At 46.6% G+C, this 12,641-nt stretch overlaps 1 protein-coding gene across 1 annotated transcript in view; it reads right to left on the bottom strand.

Annotated features, from left to right (window-relative positions):
• Window positions 1-12,641, bottom strand: part of SLC12A8 (solute carrier family 12, member 8) — a 134,781-nt gene that overhangs the window by 25,932 nt on the left and 96,208 nt on the right. Inside the window, exons 8-10 of the mRNA XM_011971534.1 lie at window positions 12,061-12,148; window positions 3,446-3,592; window positions 764-1,406 (exon numbers count right to left, since the gene is read on the bottom strand). Of these exons, the coding sequence (XP_011826924.1) occupies window positions 764-1,406; window positions 3,446-3,592; window positions 12,061-12,148 (878 nt within the window). The remainder of the gene's footprint in view (window positions 1-763; window positions 1,407-3,445; window positions 3,593-12,060; window positions 12,149-12,641) is intronic.

Genomic DNA, 12,641 nt, shown 5'->3' with positions numbered 1-12,641 from the left:
ATATAGTTCCAGGGAGAGCATAATGTAGAGGAAAGTACATGGGCCTCAAATACAGACAATACAATGCAGGGTGATGTCCAGCTGTGCAAAGAATCAGCTCAGGGTCTTCTCTGTGACCTCATGGGGATACAAGGTCTTCATTTGTAAAATGGAAAATGCTAATATATATTATATTACATGAAGTAATAGACGTAAAGTACCTAGAATATGGTAGGTCCTTGAAAATACAAGTTCTCACTTTCAGAATTGCTCATGCCCTATAAGCCTCCCTGTGAGTGTCTCTCTCTGTGTCTCTGTGTTTATAGATTTGAGAAAACAAAGTTTGAGCCACCTTCTTTCCATCGCCTCTTGCCTGGTTTGGGAGGTCTATCTTCCACAAAGAAAACATATTGCGTCCTTGACAGGTAGTTTATCACAACACATTTCCACTTCTCTTGTAAGGAGAGACTGATTTTACTCACACTGGCTTTATACTTCAGTTCATTTTTGAGTGAAAAGAAATTGATACCCAATTACTAGCTGTGGCTCCCAGGTCTAATATACAGAAGTAGATAGAAATCTCTGTTTAAAATCAACCATCTACAACAGAGTAGAATTACAAATAATTCAGCTGATACCTGACTACAATGTTTTAAAATAAATATTGCACAAAATGAGCAAGGATTTTAAACCCAGCTATAACTGGTTCACAATAACTGGGTAGATAGGATAATCAGTGGTCATCCCCAAATAAGAGGCCCCAGTGTGACGCCAGAGCACTCACCTTCTCCACTGGACTCAGATTGGTTGCACAGGTCAGGAACCAGTTGCTCTCCATATGATCCCCCAAGCTGAGTCTCTTCGCTCTTGGAAGTCTGCTTGTTCCAGCAGGACTCCTGCCCCTCCCAGGAGGCAGCGGGCAACCTGTCAGGTATCTCGACAGGGAAAGGAGGGGATTTGAGGTCCAAGAGGAAGCTATCTTGTAGGGTCTGCTTGGTGGCCTCCTTGCTTTTCCTCTTCTGACTTTCTGGGGTCCTGTTACCCTCTCCTTGCCTGGGCCGGCTCCTCTCAAGCTTTCTGGTTAGCTGGAGGAACTGATCCATGTCCTTGGTGAATTCCAGCAGCGTGCCCTCCAAGACTCTTTGGGCAGGTCCCTCAGAGCCGTAGCTGGGAGGTTTCTCTAAGAGCAGGTGCTCAGAGCAGTGGAGGCCTTCCGGGCCCTCCCTGAGCACTGGCTCAGGCACCGGGGGCAGGCTGCAGGAACACATGGACAGGGAGAAGTAAGAGTAGTCCACTGCGACGTATGTCAGCATGAAGTTGATGGTGACGATGGGGGCCAGAACGTTCACTTGACCCACAAGGACAAAGGCCATGGTCACCAAGCTGGTCAGGCAGATGGCAGCCACAGGTGTTTTGTTTGGCCCCTTCTGCAGCAACAAAAATAACATGCAGGACCATAAAATTTCAGATAGAATGCTTCAGAGATTTCAGAAGTTATAGGCTAGAAACACAATTCATAATGACTCAGCCACTTCTCCCCATGTGATTGTTCATCTATAAACTTGAGATAATAGTATCCTAGTCATGGGATTATTGTGAGATCAGAGTTCATGCATGTGAAATGCTTCACATAGACAGATATTAGTTGCATTAGTAACTGTATTTTTTGAGACAGGGTCTGGCTTTGTTGCCCAGGCTGGACTGCAGTGGTGTGATGTCAGCTCATTGCAACCTCCACCTCCTGGGCTTAAGCCATCCTCCCACCTCAGCATCTTGAATAGCTGGGACTACAGGTGCACACCACCATGCATGGCTAATTTTTGTGCTTTTTGTAGAGACATGGTTTTGCTATATTGCCCAGGCCAGTCACAAACTCCTGGGCTCAAGCAATCTGCCCAGCTCGGCCTCCCAAAGTGTTGGGATTACAGGTGTGAGCCAACGCGCCCAGCCTGTATGAATAACTATGAACATGTGGCATTATTATAGAACTTTGGCTTCCCAACTATTTTCTCCTTTTGTCTTTCACTGGGTTTTGATACTAGCATAGAAAATCAAAGAGATGCAAAGTTGATTCTTCCCAGGGAGAGGAAGATTCCGGAAGACACAGCAGAATCACTGGTGGCTGGAGGAGGGGAATTCTGACCCTAAACATCAGCAAATGCTCACGCACACACATTACACACACCTGTTATTAATGAAGGTGGGTATGGTGACCTTCAGGCGGACAGGAATGGAAAACAGGTGCTAGCTGCCACTCCCGGGAGCTCTTCATCACAGTCACTGACATAGTTCTTGAGCCAAAAGCAACAGTCACTTCTCAGTCCCTGTCTTCTTTGACCCAGCTGGCTACGCCCTCCTCTTCGAAACACTTTCTTCACCTCACTTCTCCTGACTGACCTCCCTCTTCACTGGCTGCTCCTTCTTGGTTTCCATGGCTGGCTTTTCACATCTCTGAACTCCACATTTAAAGCAGCCCCAGGCTCCATCCTCAGACCTCTTCTCGGTCTGTACTCCCTCCCTTGGTGAGCTCAACCAGACTCACGCTTTGAATACCGGCATTATATTGACAACTTCCAAATTTGAATCTCCAGCCTAAAACATTCCCCCTGAAACCCAGGCTTACATATCCAACTGCCTACACAACATTCCCAGTGGATGTCTAATAGGATCTCAAATGAACAATGTTCAAAACCAAACTGCATTTTTGAAGGAAGGTAAAGGAAGAAATCAAGGATAAGTTGCAACGATGTGTTCCCTAAACCAGGGGGAGGGTGAAAATTGGAAGCAGGTGTGGAGGCCCTCTGTGGTACCTCAACAAGACAAAAATGAACTATAGCTTGCAAACCATATTATTGGGAAGTGGGATTCTCTGTTTATGTCTCTTTGGTCCTCCCCTGGGCTTTAGAATGTCTATTTTAATCATCCCAGCCTTAACTCAACTGAGCTGTCCTTTAGGTATCAGTTAAGGTTTGGTTCTTGATGGTTAACAGGAAGTATAGAGGCCAGAGGTGTGGGAAATCATCAAACAGCAACCCCCAAGGGGCAGGTGAGCCTTGAGGGCAGAGTTAGAGCTTCAAGGACCAGCTCGCCTCCTGACCAAAACATGCTTTCTTCTATGCTAAACCTGGAGGATCCTGAATTCATTTTTATTAAAGGATGGGGCACTGCATTTTCGTGCTGCTCAGGGTCCAAGATGTTACTAGGACTGGTTAACTAACCCAGTGCTAAAAGTGCTAAGGGGCTGGGTGGCTGTGACATTTAACATGCTTCATCTACTTAGCCCTAATCTAAGCCAGCCGGAGGACACGGCTGAAAGAAACGACCTCTGCATTATTTTCTGTGTCACCTCCAAAGAAATTGACCAGAGGCTCTGATCAGAAAAGCTTAACCAACTGATGGGCCAACAATCAGGTTAGCAGCAAAACATGTTTCAAAAAACAAACAAACAAAAAAGAGGATTACTCACCCCTTGTCCCAGACAGGCAAGTGCAGGGATCACTTTCTCCTGGGCAATGCACTGCAGGATGCGGGGAGCTCCATAAAGTCCTCCCATACAGGAAGCCAGGGACGAGATGTATAAGCCCAAAAGGAACAGGAAGCCCACGAGGGACACCTGTGTGAGAAGTGGTTTCATTCGCCAGTGCCAGAACCTGCTCCTGTGCCTTTCTACTCCCCCAGCACCCACCCACCTGCACCCATGCAATCATCCACTGAGTCCTCTGGATCTGATCTCTGGGATACAGTTTCTACATCCCCAGCCTCACCCCCATTCATTCCATGGTTTCAGCTGAATCCGCCACTACATTTCATATGGACTGCACAGCGGTCCTCAAATGAAGCGTCTGCCAGACTCAGCAGCAGTGCTTGCTAAAGACAGATTTCTGGGCCCCCTCCTCAGAGTTTCTGGTTCAGTAGGCTTGGGGTGGGGCCTAGAAATTCGGATTCCCCACAGGTTCCCAGAGACCACACTTTGAGAACAAACTGGCCAACTATAATGCTCATTGGCCTCTTGCCTTTAAGCTCACCCTTAAAGATGAGTTTAAACCATTCAGATGATTCACTCTGAATCATCCCCTAAGCCTCTGCGGGAGTGACCTCTCTAAACTCAAATCTAATCACAATGTCTCTGTTGCAGACATATCAAAGGCTCCCCCTGTCTTGACATATAAGGCTCTTAATGGTCTGTGACCTCTTTAGCTCCACACCTGGCACACTGAGAGTCTGATCAGCATGATTTTTCTGTCTGTAGGAAGCCTCTGTCCACACCCCCTAATCTACTCATTGTCTGTTAAACTCCTAATTGTGCTACAAAACTCAGCACCAACCTCACCTCCATTGTGAGGCCATCCCCTCTTCCCCTGACTATAGTAGTCGCTTCTCAGTGCTCCATAGCATCCCCAGCATGACGTTAGGACAGCACCTATCATGGTGACCCCTCCACTAATCTGGAGGCTTCATTTAAGCAGGTCTTCTGTCTTGTTCACCCTAGAATTATTGGTGCCCAACACAGAAATATAAATGCCGAATGAATGAATGAGATCCATGACCCACAAGGCAACAATAGATAGAATAAGAGGGCACAGCTGTTCTTCTTGGTGTCAACTTACAAAAGATCAGGGTCTAAGATGTTACTAGCTAACCCAGTGCTAAAAGTGCTAAGGGGTTGGGTGGCTGCATGACTGCTTGCCATGTGCAGCCAGGTCCCAAGCTCTCACTCATTAATTCACCCTCCTGGGCCAGACCTCATCTGTACCCATAGGGAAGCACCTTTGTTTTCTTATTTGAGGTGCCCTCTCCATTCTACTTTACTTTAGGCACAGTGGCCAGAACTGTACATTCCGAGTACTCATGTGTCCAATGCTTACAGATAGGTTAGAGTTAATATTCAGCTTTGTCACTTACACCCTTCTTGATGAAGGCTCTCCTTGCCCCATTTTTTACTTCCTTATGTCAGCAAAGCACCGGATTCGTGTCATCAAGCTACACTGAACACAAGCCACTGGCTAGACTTCTTTCCTGGCTCATAAATTATCACTGGAATAATTTGACTGACTGATGAATCAGTCAGGACAGTTGATTGGGAAAAAAATACTTTTCTTAAAAAAAGAATATATTTGTGGGACACTGGCAGTTTGTAGAATCATCAGGAGGCTAAAGGATGAGGCTCAGAAAAGGGCAGGACCAAGCCTGGAGGCATACCCAGCCTCTTCCCCAGGAACAGCTTGGCCAGGATGCTGCTGCACCCCTGCTGCCCTGTGGATGGATTCTCACCAGCTCTTTATCTTTGCTTCGTTGGTTACAATGGGAGCACGCAATGGCCTAGTGTAGGTCATGTGCCCTACCAGGGCTGCAAAGGGACAGACAAGAGAGGTCTGGTCCGTTGGGTTGCTATTACGCAGAATAGGGGTACTCCCTCCCTTCAAGACAATTGGTAGAATAACCGCCAAATGGTCAGGAAGGTCAGAGGCTTGATGAACAAGACTAAGGTCCACTACGGAGTCCACCTTGTCTTTAATTCAGTGTTGATTCCTTTCCCCTATCTTTATCATCTCTCTTATCCCCAAAGAATCTCGCCTGTCTCTTTTTTCAATGTCACAGGTTTCTTGGGTTTGTCCTACCCACCCTACTCACCGTTTTATTACTACAGAAAATCAATGTCATCTAGTGTTTCCATCACTTTGTGTGATCTGATGGCATTTTGTTACTTTCCATCCTGTGGGATAGTTATGCTCATGGCTTATCCTGCCAGCACCCTGAGCGCCTCACGGGTAGAGCTGTATCATGAATCCTGGCCCCCTTCCCCCAGCAGCTCATGCAGAATCAGGCAAGCAGAGCTCAGCAGCTGAATTCATGCAGCTTCATTACTTTGCTGTCATCGAGCCCTAGGTGCCTTACAAAACTGTTAGATAAGCTGGGTCCATTATCAATCCTCAATCCATTCTGAGATGTGATCATTCATCTATAACCTTTATTTCTGTCTTCTCTACCAAATGCATCCTATGTTGACTGGTTTTTAAAAAAACAGATTCTATGATGAAATTTTATCAAGAAAGAGCCTTTTGAAAAGTTAAGTCAATAATTCCCCACACTGGCTAAACATAAGAATCACCCAGAGATTCTGATTTAATTAGTGTAGAGTGAGACACAGACGTGGTTGATGTTAAGAAAGCCCCCCGGCCCCAGGTGATTCTAATATGCAGCCGATGTGGCGAACCCCTGGACACAACACATTGTAGCCATTGCATTCTCCCCTCAAAAAATTCTTTGGGAGAGTCAGGCGTGGCATCTCTTTGCAGAAATTTCACTGCTTCTTACCTAAAAGGTTATGTATATTTGAATTTTTACAACTCTTTTTCATTTAAAGCCTGTCTATTTACTCAGAGCAGGAATGAGTGGGAATGCTCCAGCCTGTCATACTCCTAGAGTTGGACTGACTTCAGGAACTAGGTTGAGCCTCTGGCTCCATGAGTACACGATATGGTGGCTTCCGTCTTTGGCCAGCCTTCCCACAGACACACCCTGGGATTCCTCCAGAGCCCTAAGAGCTGGGGTCAGACAGGGCCAAGTAAAGCAACTTGTTTATGTCCAGTTTATCGATCGTGTAGAATGATCTGTTCACTTACCACTTTTAAAAAATATAAAAATATTATTCAGTCTGTTTTCTGAATAATATATGAAATGTTGGTCCCCACATCTAGACAAATTATAAAAACTTCATTCCATCTCTCCTGCCTAAATCCTATCTCCTTCTTTCATTTGTCATCCATCCATCCACCCATTTAGGAAGCATTTCCCAAGGACAGGTTATGTTCCTGGCACAGTGCTAGGCAGAGCAAGGCTTATAGACACAACAGTGAACCACACAGCTCTGCTCCCAGCCCTAAAAGAACCTAATTGCTTTCTCTATTCGTATCAGACTGAAAATTTGCTAAATGTGCCAGTGGAGGTGGAAGTGAGGATTTATTTGTGTAGAGGTGTGTCAACAGTTCTTTTTAAATAAAAAGTGATTCTTTTCCGGCATACACCTGTTTGAGTCATCCCCCTCAAAGCTCTTTCCAAAATATTACATGGGGTGCGAACTACCCTGATTTCTCTTTTCAGTAACTACTGATTAAAATAATTACTTCCATCTCTCTGCTCTTAGTATTTTCTCCCAGCTCCCACTTGCGCTTCGGTCATTGAGGGACTCCACTCATTCATTGGCTGCTCTCTTCTCTTGAAGGACAGGATTTAAAGTCATTTGCAAGGGGTTCATTCTGTCTCATCTAATTCCGGTGGCCCCCTGACATCACTGAGGAGTGCACCCTAAAAACCTTTACAATCCCAAGTGTATTAATAAGGCCGTGTCTCAACAACGCTTTGGTTTTTTCCTCCCACATCTCATTTCCACAGTCATGACTTTCCTAGCACTCTCCACGCTCCACGAACTGATCAACATCTCAACTTTCAGTCCAGTTTTACCTCTCACTTGAGAGCCATTTTCCATAATGAGACCTAGTCTCCTTCCCTTCCTGAGAGGCAGGACTGTGTCCACGATGGAGGGCAGAGGACACTCAGGCTGACCCACTCCCAGGTGCTGAGTGGCCCACTAGGACTCACTCCCTAGTCACCAGCGCTGTCCCATCCCCATCTTCCCTGTACAGCTTGTGTCATGAGCTTCCAAGGTCCCTCATGAATATGTGAAACCATGACTATTAAATCCAGGAATCAGAGTTTGCTCTGTGGGATTACCCAGTTTTTTAGGCTTTTTGTTTTTTTTTAAACAGAGTCTTGTACTATTGCCCAGGCTGGTGTTCAGTGACACGATCTTGGCTCACTACAACCTCCACTTCCCGGGTTCTAGCGATTCTCTTGCCTCAGCCTCTTGAGTAGCTAGGACTACAGGCGTGCACCACCATGCCTGGCTTATTTTTGTATTTTTTGGTAGAGATGGGGTTTCACTGTGTTGGCCAGGCTGGTCTTGAACTCCTGACCTCAAGTGATCTGCCCACCACGGCCTCCCAAAGTGCTGGGATTACAGGCATGAGCTGGCCAGATTCCCTAGTCTTAACAACAATACTTTTGGGATATTTTTCCTTCTTAGATTGCTCTTATTTTGCTAGTTAGCAAGCCCCAGGACTCCTAAGATATTTGATCTTTTTTATTTGTAATAAACATCTGTTTCCTGGACTGTATACAAGTTTATCTTGAAACATTTAATCTATTTCACCCCAACTAACACTGTGGTTTATACAATTCCTTTTCTAACTAAATAATACTGAGATTGACTATTTTGGCTTTTCCTATTAAATATGGTGAATTTGTGGGGAGAAAATGTGTTCCTAAAATAAATGTTTTGATCTGTAAGGGTATGCCCATAAGGAGTGTGGAAGGGAGTTAAAATTTAATTAGCACCTGCTATGTGCCAGGTAAAATGTATTATAATTAGCACCTACTACGTGCTTTCATGGGCTATCTCAGAGCCACCACTGTATACAAGACTTTTAAGAATGCACATACACCTGAGAGCTGGGAGAAAATTCCTCTGTGGTTGGGATAAAAAGTAAAAAGATGTGGCCAGGCACAGTGGCTCACCCCTGTAATCCCAGCACTTTGGGAGGCTGAGGCAGGCGGATCACCTGAGGTCAGGAGTTCGAGACCAGCCTGGCTAACATGGTGAAACTCCGTTTCTACTAAAAATACAAAAAATTAACCAGGCATGGTGGCATGTGCCTGTAATCCCAGCTACTTGGGGGGGCTGAGGACAGAGAATCGCTTGAACCCGGGAGGTGGAGGTTGCAGTGAGCTGAGATCATGCCATTGCACTCCAACTTGGTCAACAAGAGCGAAACTCCGTCTCAAAAAAAAAAGAAAAAGTAAAAAGACGCTTCTTAGAGAAACTGAGTTGAGAAGCCAAATAATTAGAAATAGATCAGAGAAGCTGTAGGAAACCCAGACAGAAACAGATTAACTGACCAGCTGCAAATCAGTAGAAAGGAATCCAGGGCAGCCTGCAGCCATTGAAGATAATTGTTCTGGCAGAAAGCCCCCGAGAGAGAGAGGAGTGCGTTGGGGAGCAGCGTGTGAACGAGCGCCAAGGAGAGTAGGTCAGAGACCCGCCCTGTCTCAGTGTCCAGAGGTGATGCACGGGGCACACATACAGAAGAGGCCTTTCTTCAGGCCCAGGAAAGCTCAGAGATGCGCTGGCTCAGAACTGAAGCCACAGGTAAGACAAGAAGCTGAGGTGAATAGGTTATCAGGGTGGCAGGTTGTGTCAAGTGACCAAGGTAAAGAGACTCTGCACTTGCACCTCCCAACCAGTGTAGGTTGCACCCTCCCCTTCTCCAGCCACTGCCAGTAAAAACATCTGTGGCCCAATCTACCGCCTGAGCATGGTACCTGCTCCTGCAGCGGCAGCGGAGTCAGTCCCAAGGAGCGACACCAGGGAGCAGGAAAGCACAAAAGGTATGGGAGGAAACTCCTGTGTGGTCCCCTTTAGGGAGTGGGTAGTGGGAACCAGAAGACCCAGGTGCTGCTATTTTGAAGTCATCAGGGTCGGTTCCATCACGGCTCACTGACTTGCTGCACCTGCCCATTTCTACTGAGAACCAAGAGCAGTAGCTTTGTTCCTTTATAGGCTTTACAATGGCCTATTCCAGGGAATGGTCTCTTGTCCTGTCCAAAAACTACATCTCCACCTTTCATCCCAGTGTGTGCATAATTACATTCCCAAGTGTCATTGCTGGGCCTGGTGCCGCAGGTGCCCCCAGCTGGCTAAGTGCTTGCCTACCTGCTCACTGTCGGGATAGGCGGCATTCCAAAGGAGGCTCCCCCGGTTCGTGTGCCTATTATTAGGTGTGGAATTTCCACCCACAAAGGCTCTCAGATGCTGTCTCTAGGCTGTTTTTACTCTAGTGCTGTTTGTGGCCTTAGATACAAAGCTGCCTGCCCTCCCATATGTCTACTCTGAGCATTCCCTTGAAAAGCAGGGGAAGGAGAGGAAGGAGGAGCCACGGTCCAGGGGATAATCAGATCAGAGTCTCTAAAGGGTGGAAGGACCTCTGTGAAGGAAAGCACGAGAAAGGAACTTTAGAAGCAGGCAGAGCTGGCCAGCCACTGGCAAGCTGCACACGAGCAGGAAGCATTTCCCCCGGTTAAACCAGCCTCACCCAGGCTGCTCCCTCAGGCCTTCAATTCCTGTCATGCAGCCAAGCTTTTCATTCCGCAGCTAGAGAACAGGCTCTTGGGAGTGAAACTCCAGACGGAAGCGTGCATGTAGATACAAAGGAGGGCTATAGACTCCTGCCTCGAGAGCACACCTTGCCGCCTGGGGGTCTGTGACCTTGGGTGCTGAAAGGTGGGTATCAGTTCTCTCACTACCTGAACTGCACCGCCTTTCAAAAAACCTGCTTTTATACTAAGGTCAAAACTCTTGAAAACAAATAATCACCTTTGCATGGGTGCCTACAAGCCTTAAAAAGAAACCTGTGCTAATGTGAAAACCAAGCTCAAACGTATCTCTCAAAAGAAAATTCAGAGTTTCCTGGCCCAGGTTGCCCCAGGCACTGGCCCTCCACGAAGATCAGCAGGGCTGCTGTGCAAAGCATCACACCAAGAGAAAATGGTACTCCATCCTCAAACATAGGGGCTCACGCCTGTAACCCCAGCACTTTGGAAGGCTGAGGTGGGAGGATCACTTAAAGCCAGGAGTTTGAGACCAGCCTGGGCAACATGGTAAAACCCTGTCTCTACAAAAAAATTGAAAAAAAAAATTAGCTAGGTGTAGTGGTGCATGTCTGTAGTCCAGGCTACTTGGGAGGCTGAGGTGGGAGAATCACTTGAGCCCTGGAAGTTGATGCTCTAATGAGCCATGTTCATGTCACTGTACTCTAGCCTGGGTGAGAGAGTGAGACCCTGTCTTTAAAAAGTTAAAATATTAAGTTAAATTTAAAAATACATAAAATATAAGCAGCGATACTCAGGAGTTAACAGAAAAACTCCCTAACCAACTACATTTCTCCGAAAAATGATGGGAATCTCAGGGTCTACTTTTTCTCCAAGAACTTAAAGGAGGGTAGGAGTTTTTGGGGATTTCCAGAAAAATATCTGGAAATCTTATGTGGATTCTAGGATGCCAAATAAATGTCCTTGATGTCACACGGCCTCCAGCCTGCTAACGGAGGAACGCCAGGAATTCATTAATCCTCTCCTGGCAGGGTGCGGACTCTAGAAACAAAGATGTTGCAGCCAAATCAACCCGCAGTGTCTGAGATTCTCAGGAAAGCAAAAGGGGTCAAGGACCTCAGAGACAAGGAGGGCCTTGGCCCTCACCCTGGCGCTGGGCTTCCTCCCTCTCCCTCCACCTCTGTCTGTTCCCAGCCTCCTTCTCCACTTGCCACTTCTGAACAGCACATTCTATTCATCATGCAAGGTGAAGCTATTACCAAAAGTGAGGCACTTGCTTAGCTGGGAATTAGGGGTGAACAAATTCTTCTGTTTCTGTCCTGATTTTTGACAGGAAGAGATGTCACCATTATCTAGCCCCTGATGTTTGTGAATCTCTCTGGGCATCGTTATCTGTTTCTCGAAATCCCTAAGCAGAGCCTGTACCTTTTCCACCATCTTTCTTCCCCATCACAACCCAACACTTCATTCCTGGGCTAGAGACTATAGGGAGGCTGGGCACGGTGGCTCAAGCCTGTAATCCCAGCACTTTGGGAGGCCAAGGCGGGAGGATCACTTGAGGCCAGATGTTTATGACCAGGCTGGGCAACACAGTGAGACCTCATCTCTACCAAAAAATTAAAAACAAATTAGCCCAGCATGATGGCATGCCCCTGTAGTCCCAGCTACCTGGGAGTCTGAGACAGGAGAATTGCTTGCGCCTGGAAGGTTGAGGCTACAGTGAGCTGAGATTGCAACACTGCACACCAGCCTGAGCAACAAAGTGAGACCCTGTCTCAAAAAATAAATTAATTAAATTTTTAAACGACTATATGGATTCCCAGACAGTACTGCAAGGGGAAGGTGGCCATTTGTTGGTGAAAACAAACAAATGACTCCAGCAGACTGAGCCCTTCGAGGAGCGCAAGCCTTACTCACCTTTTCCGCTATCAGGAAGTCATAGCGAAGGGCCTCTCGCGTGCAGATGGCGCCCAGGAGGAAAACGAAGACAATGTACAGAAACCACCTGAAAACCCAAGAGCAGAACAGAGCTGCCCCCCACTCACTTCACCCAGCCCCATCCAGTCCCCCAACTCAACCTTCTGTTTCCAAAGGGAACCTGTCTCAGAATGAGAGAAAGGCCAGTCATGAAGCTTCCCCAGCTGGCTTGGGAGGACACTTTTTGTACTATTTCTCTTCTGGCATATTTCTTACCAAAAAAGGAGTACCATTGTTTTGTTTATTTTTTTACTTTTAAACGTATATAAAAATATGGAATGCTTCATGAATTTGCATGTCATCCTTGCGCACGGGCCACACAAATCTCTGTATTGTTTTAATTTTAGTATATGTATTGCTGAAGTGAGCACTGTTTTTTCTCCTTCTTACATTAAAAAAGAAAACTACACAACAGGCATTCTGAGTAGGGAAGCGGGAGGCCCAGTTGCCTCTAGGTTGTCAGGATTCAGGCCAGGGCTGCCCCGCAGCCTCACATCCCAGCCTCCTCCAGCAAAAGAACA

The sequence above is a fragment of the Mandrillus leucophaeus genome, unplaced genomic scaffold (assembly GCF_000951045.1).
Source record: "Mandrillus leucophaeus isolate KB7577 unplaced genomic scaffold, Mleu.le_1.0 Scaffold123, whole genome shotgun sequence".
Classification (NCBI taxonomy): Eukaryota; Metazoa; Chordata; class Mammalia; order Primates; family Cercopithecidae; genus Mandrillus; species Mandrillus leucophaeus.
This window is presented reverse-complemented; position numbering and strand designations above follow the sequence as displayed.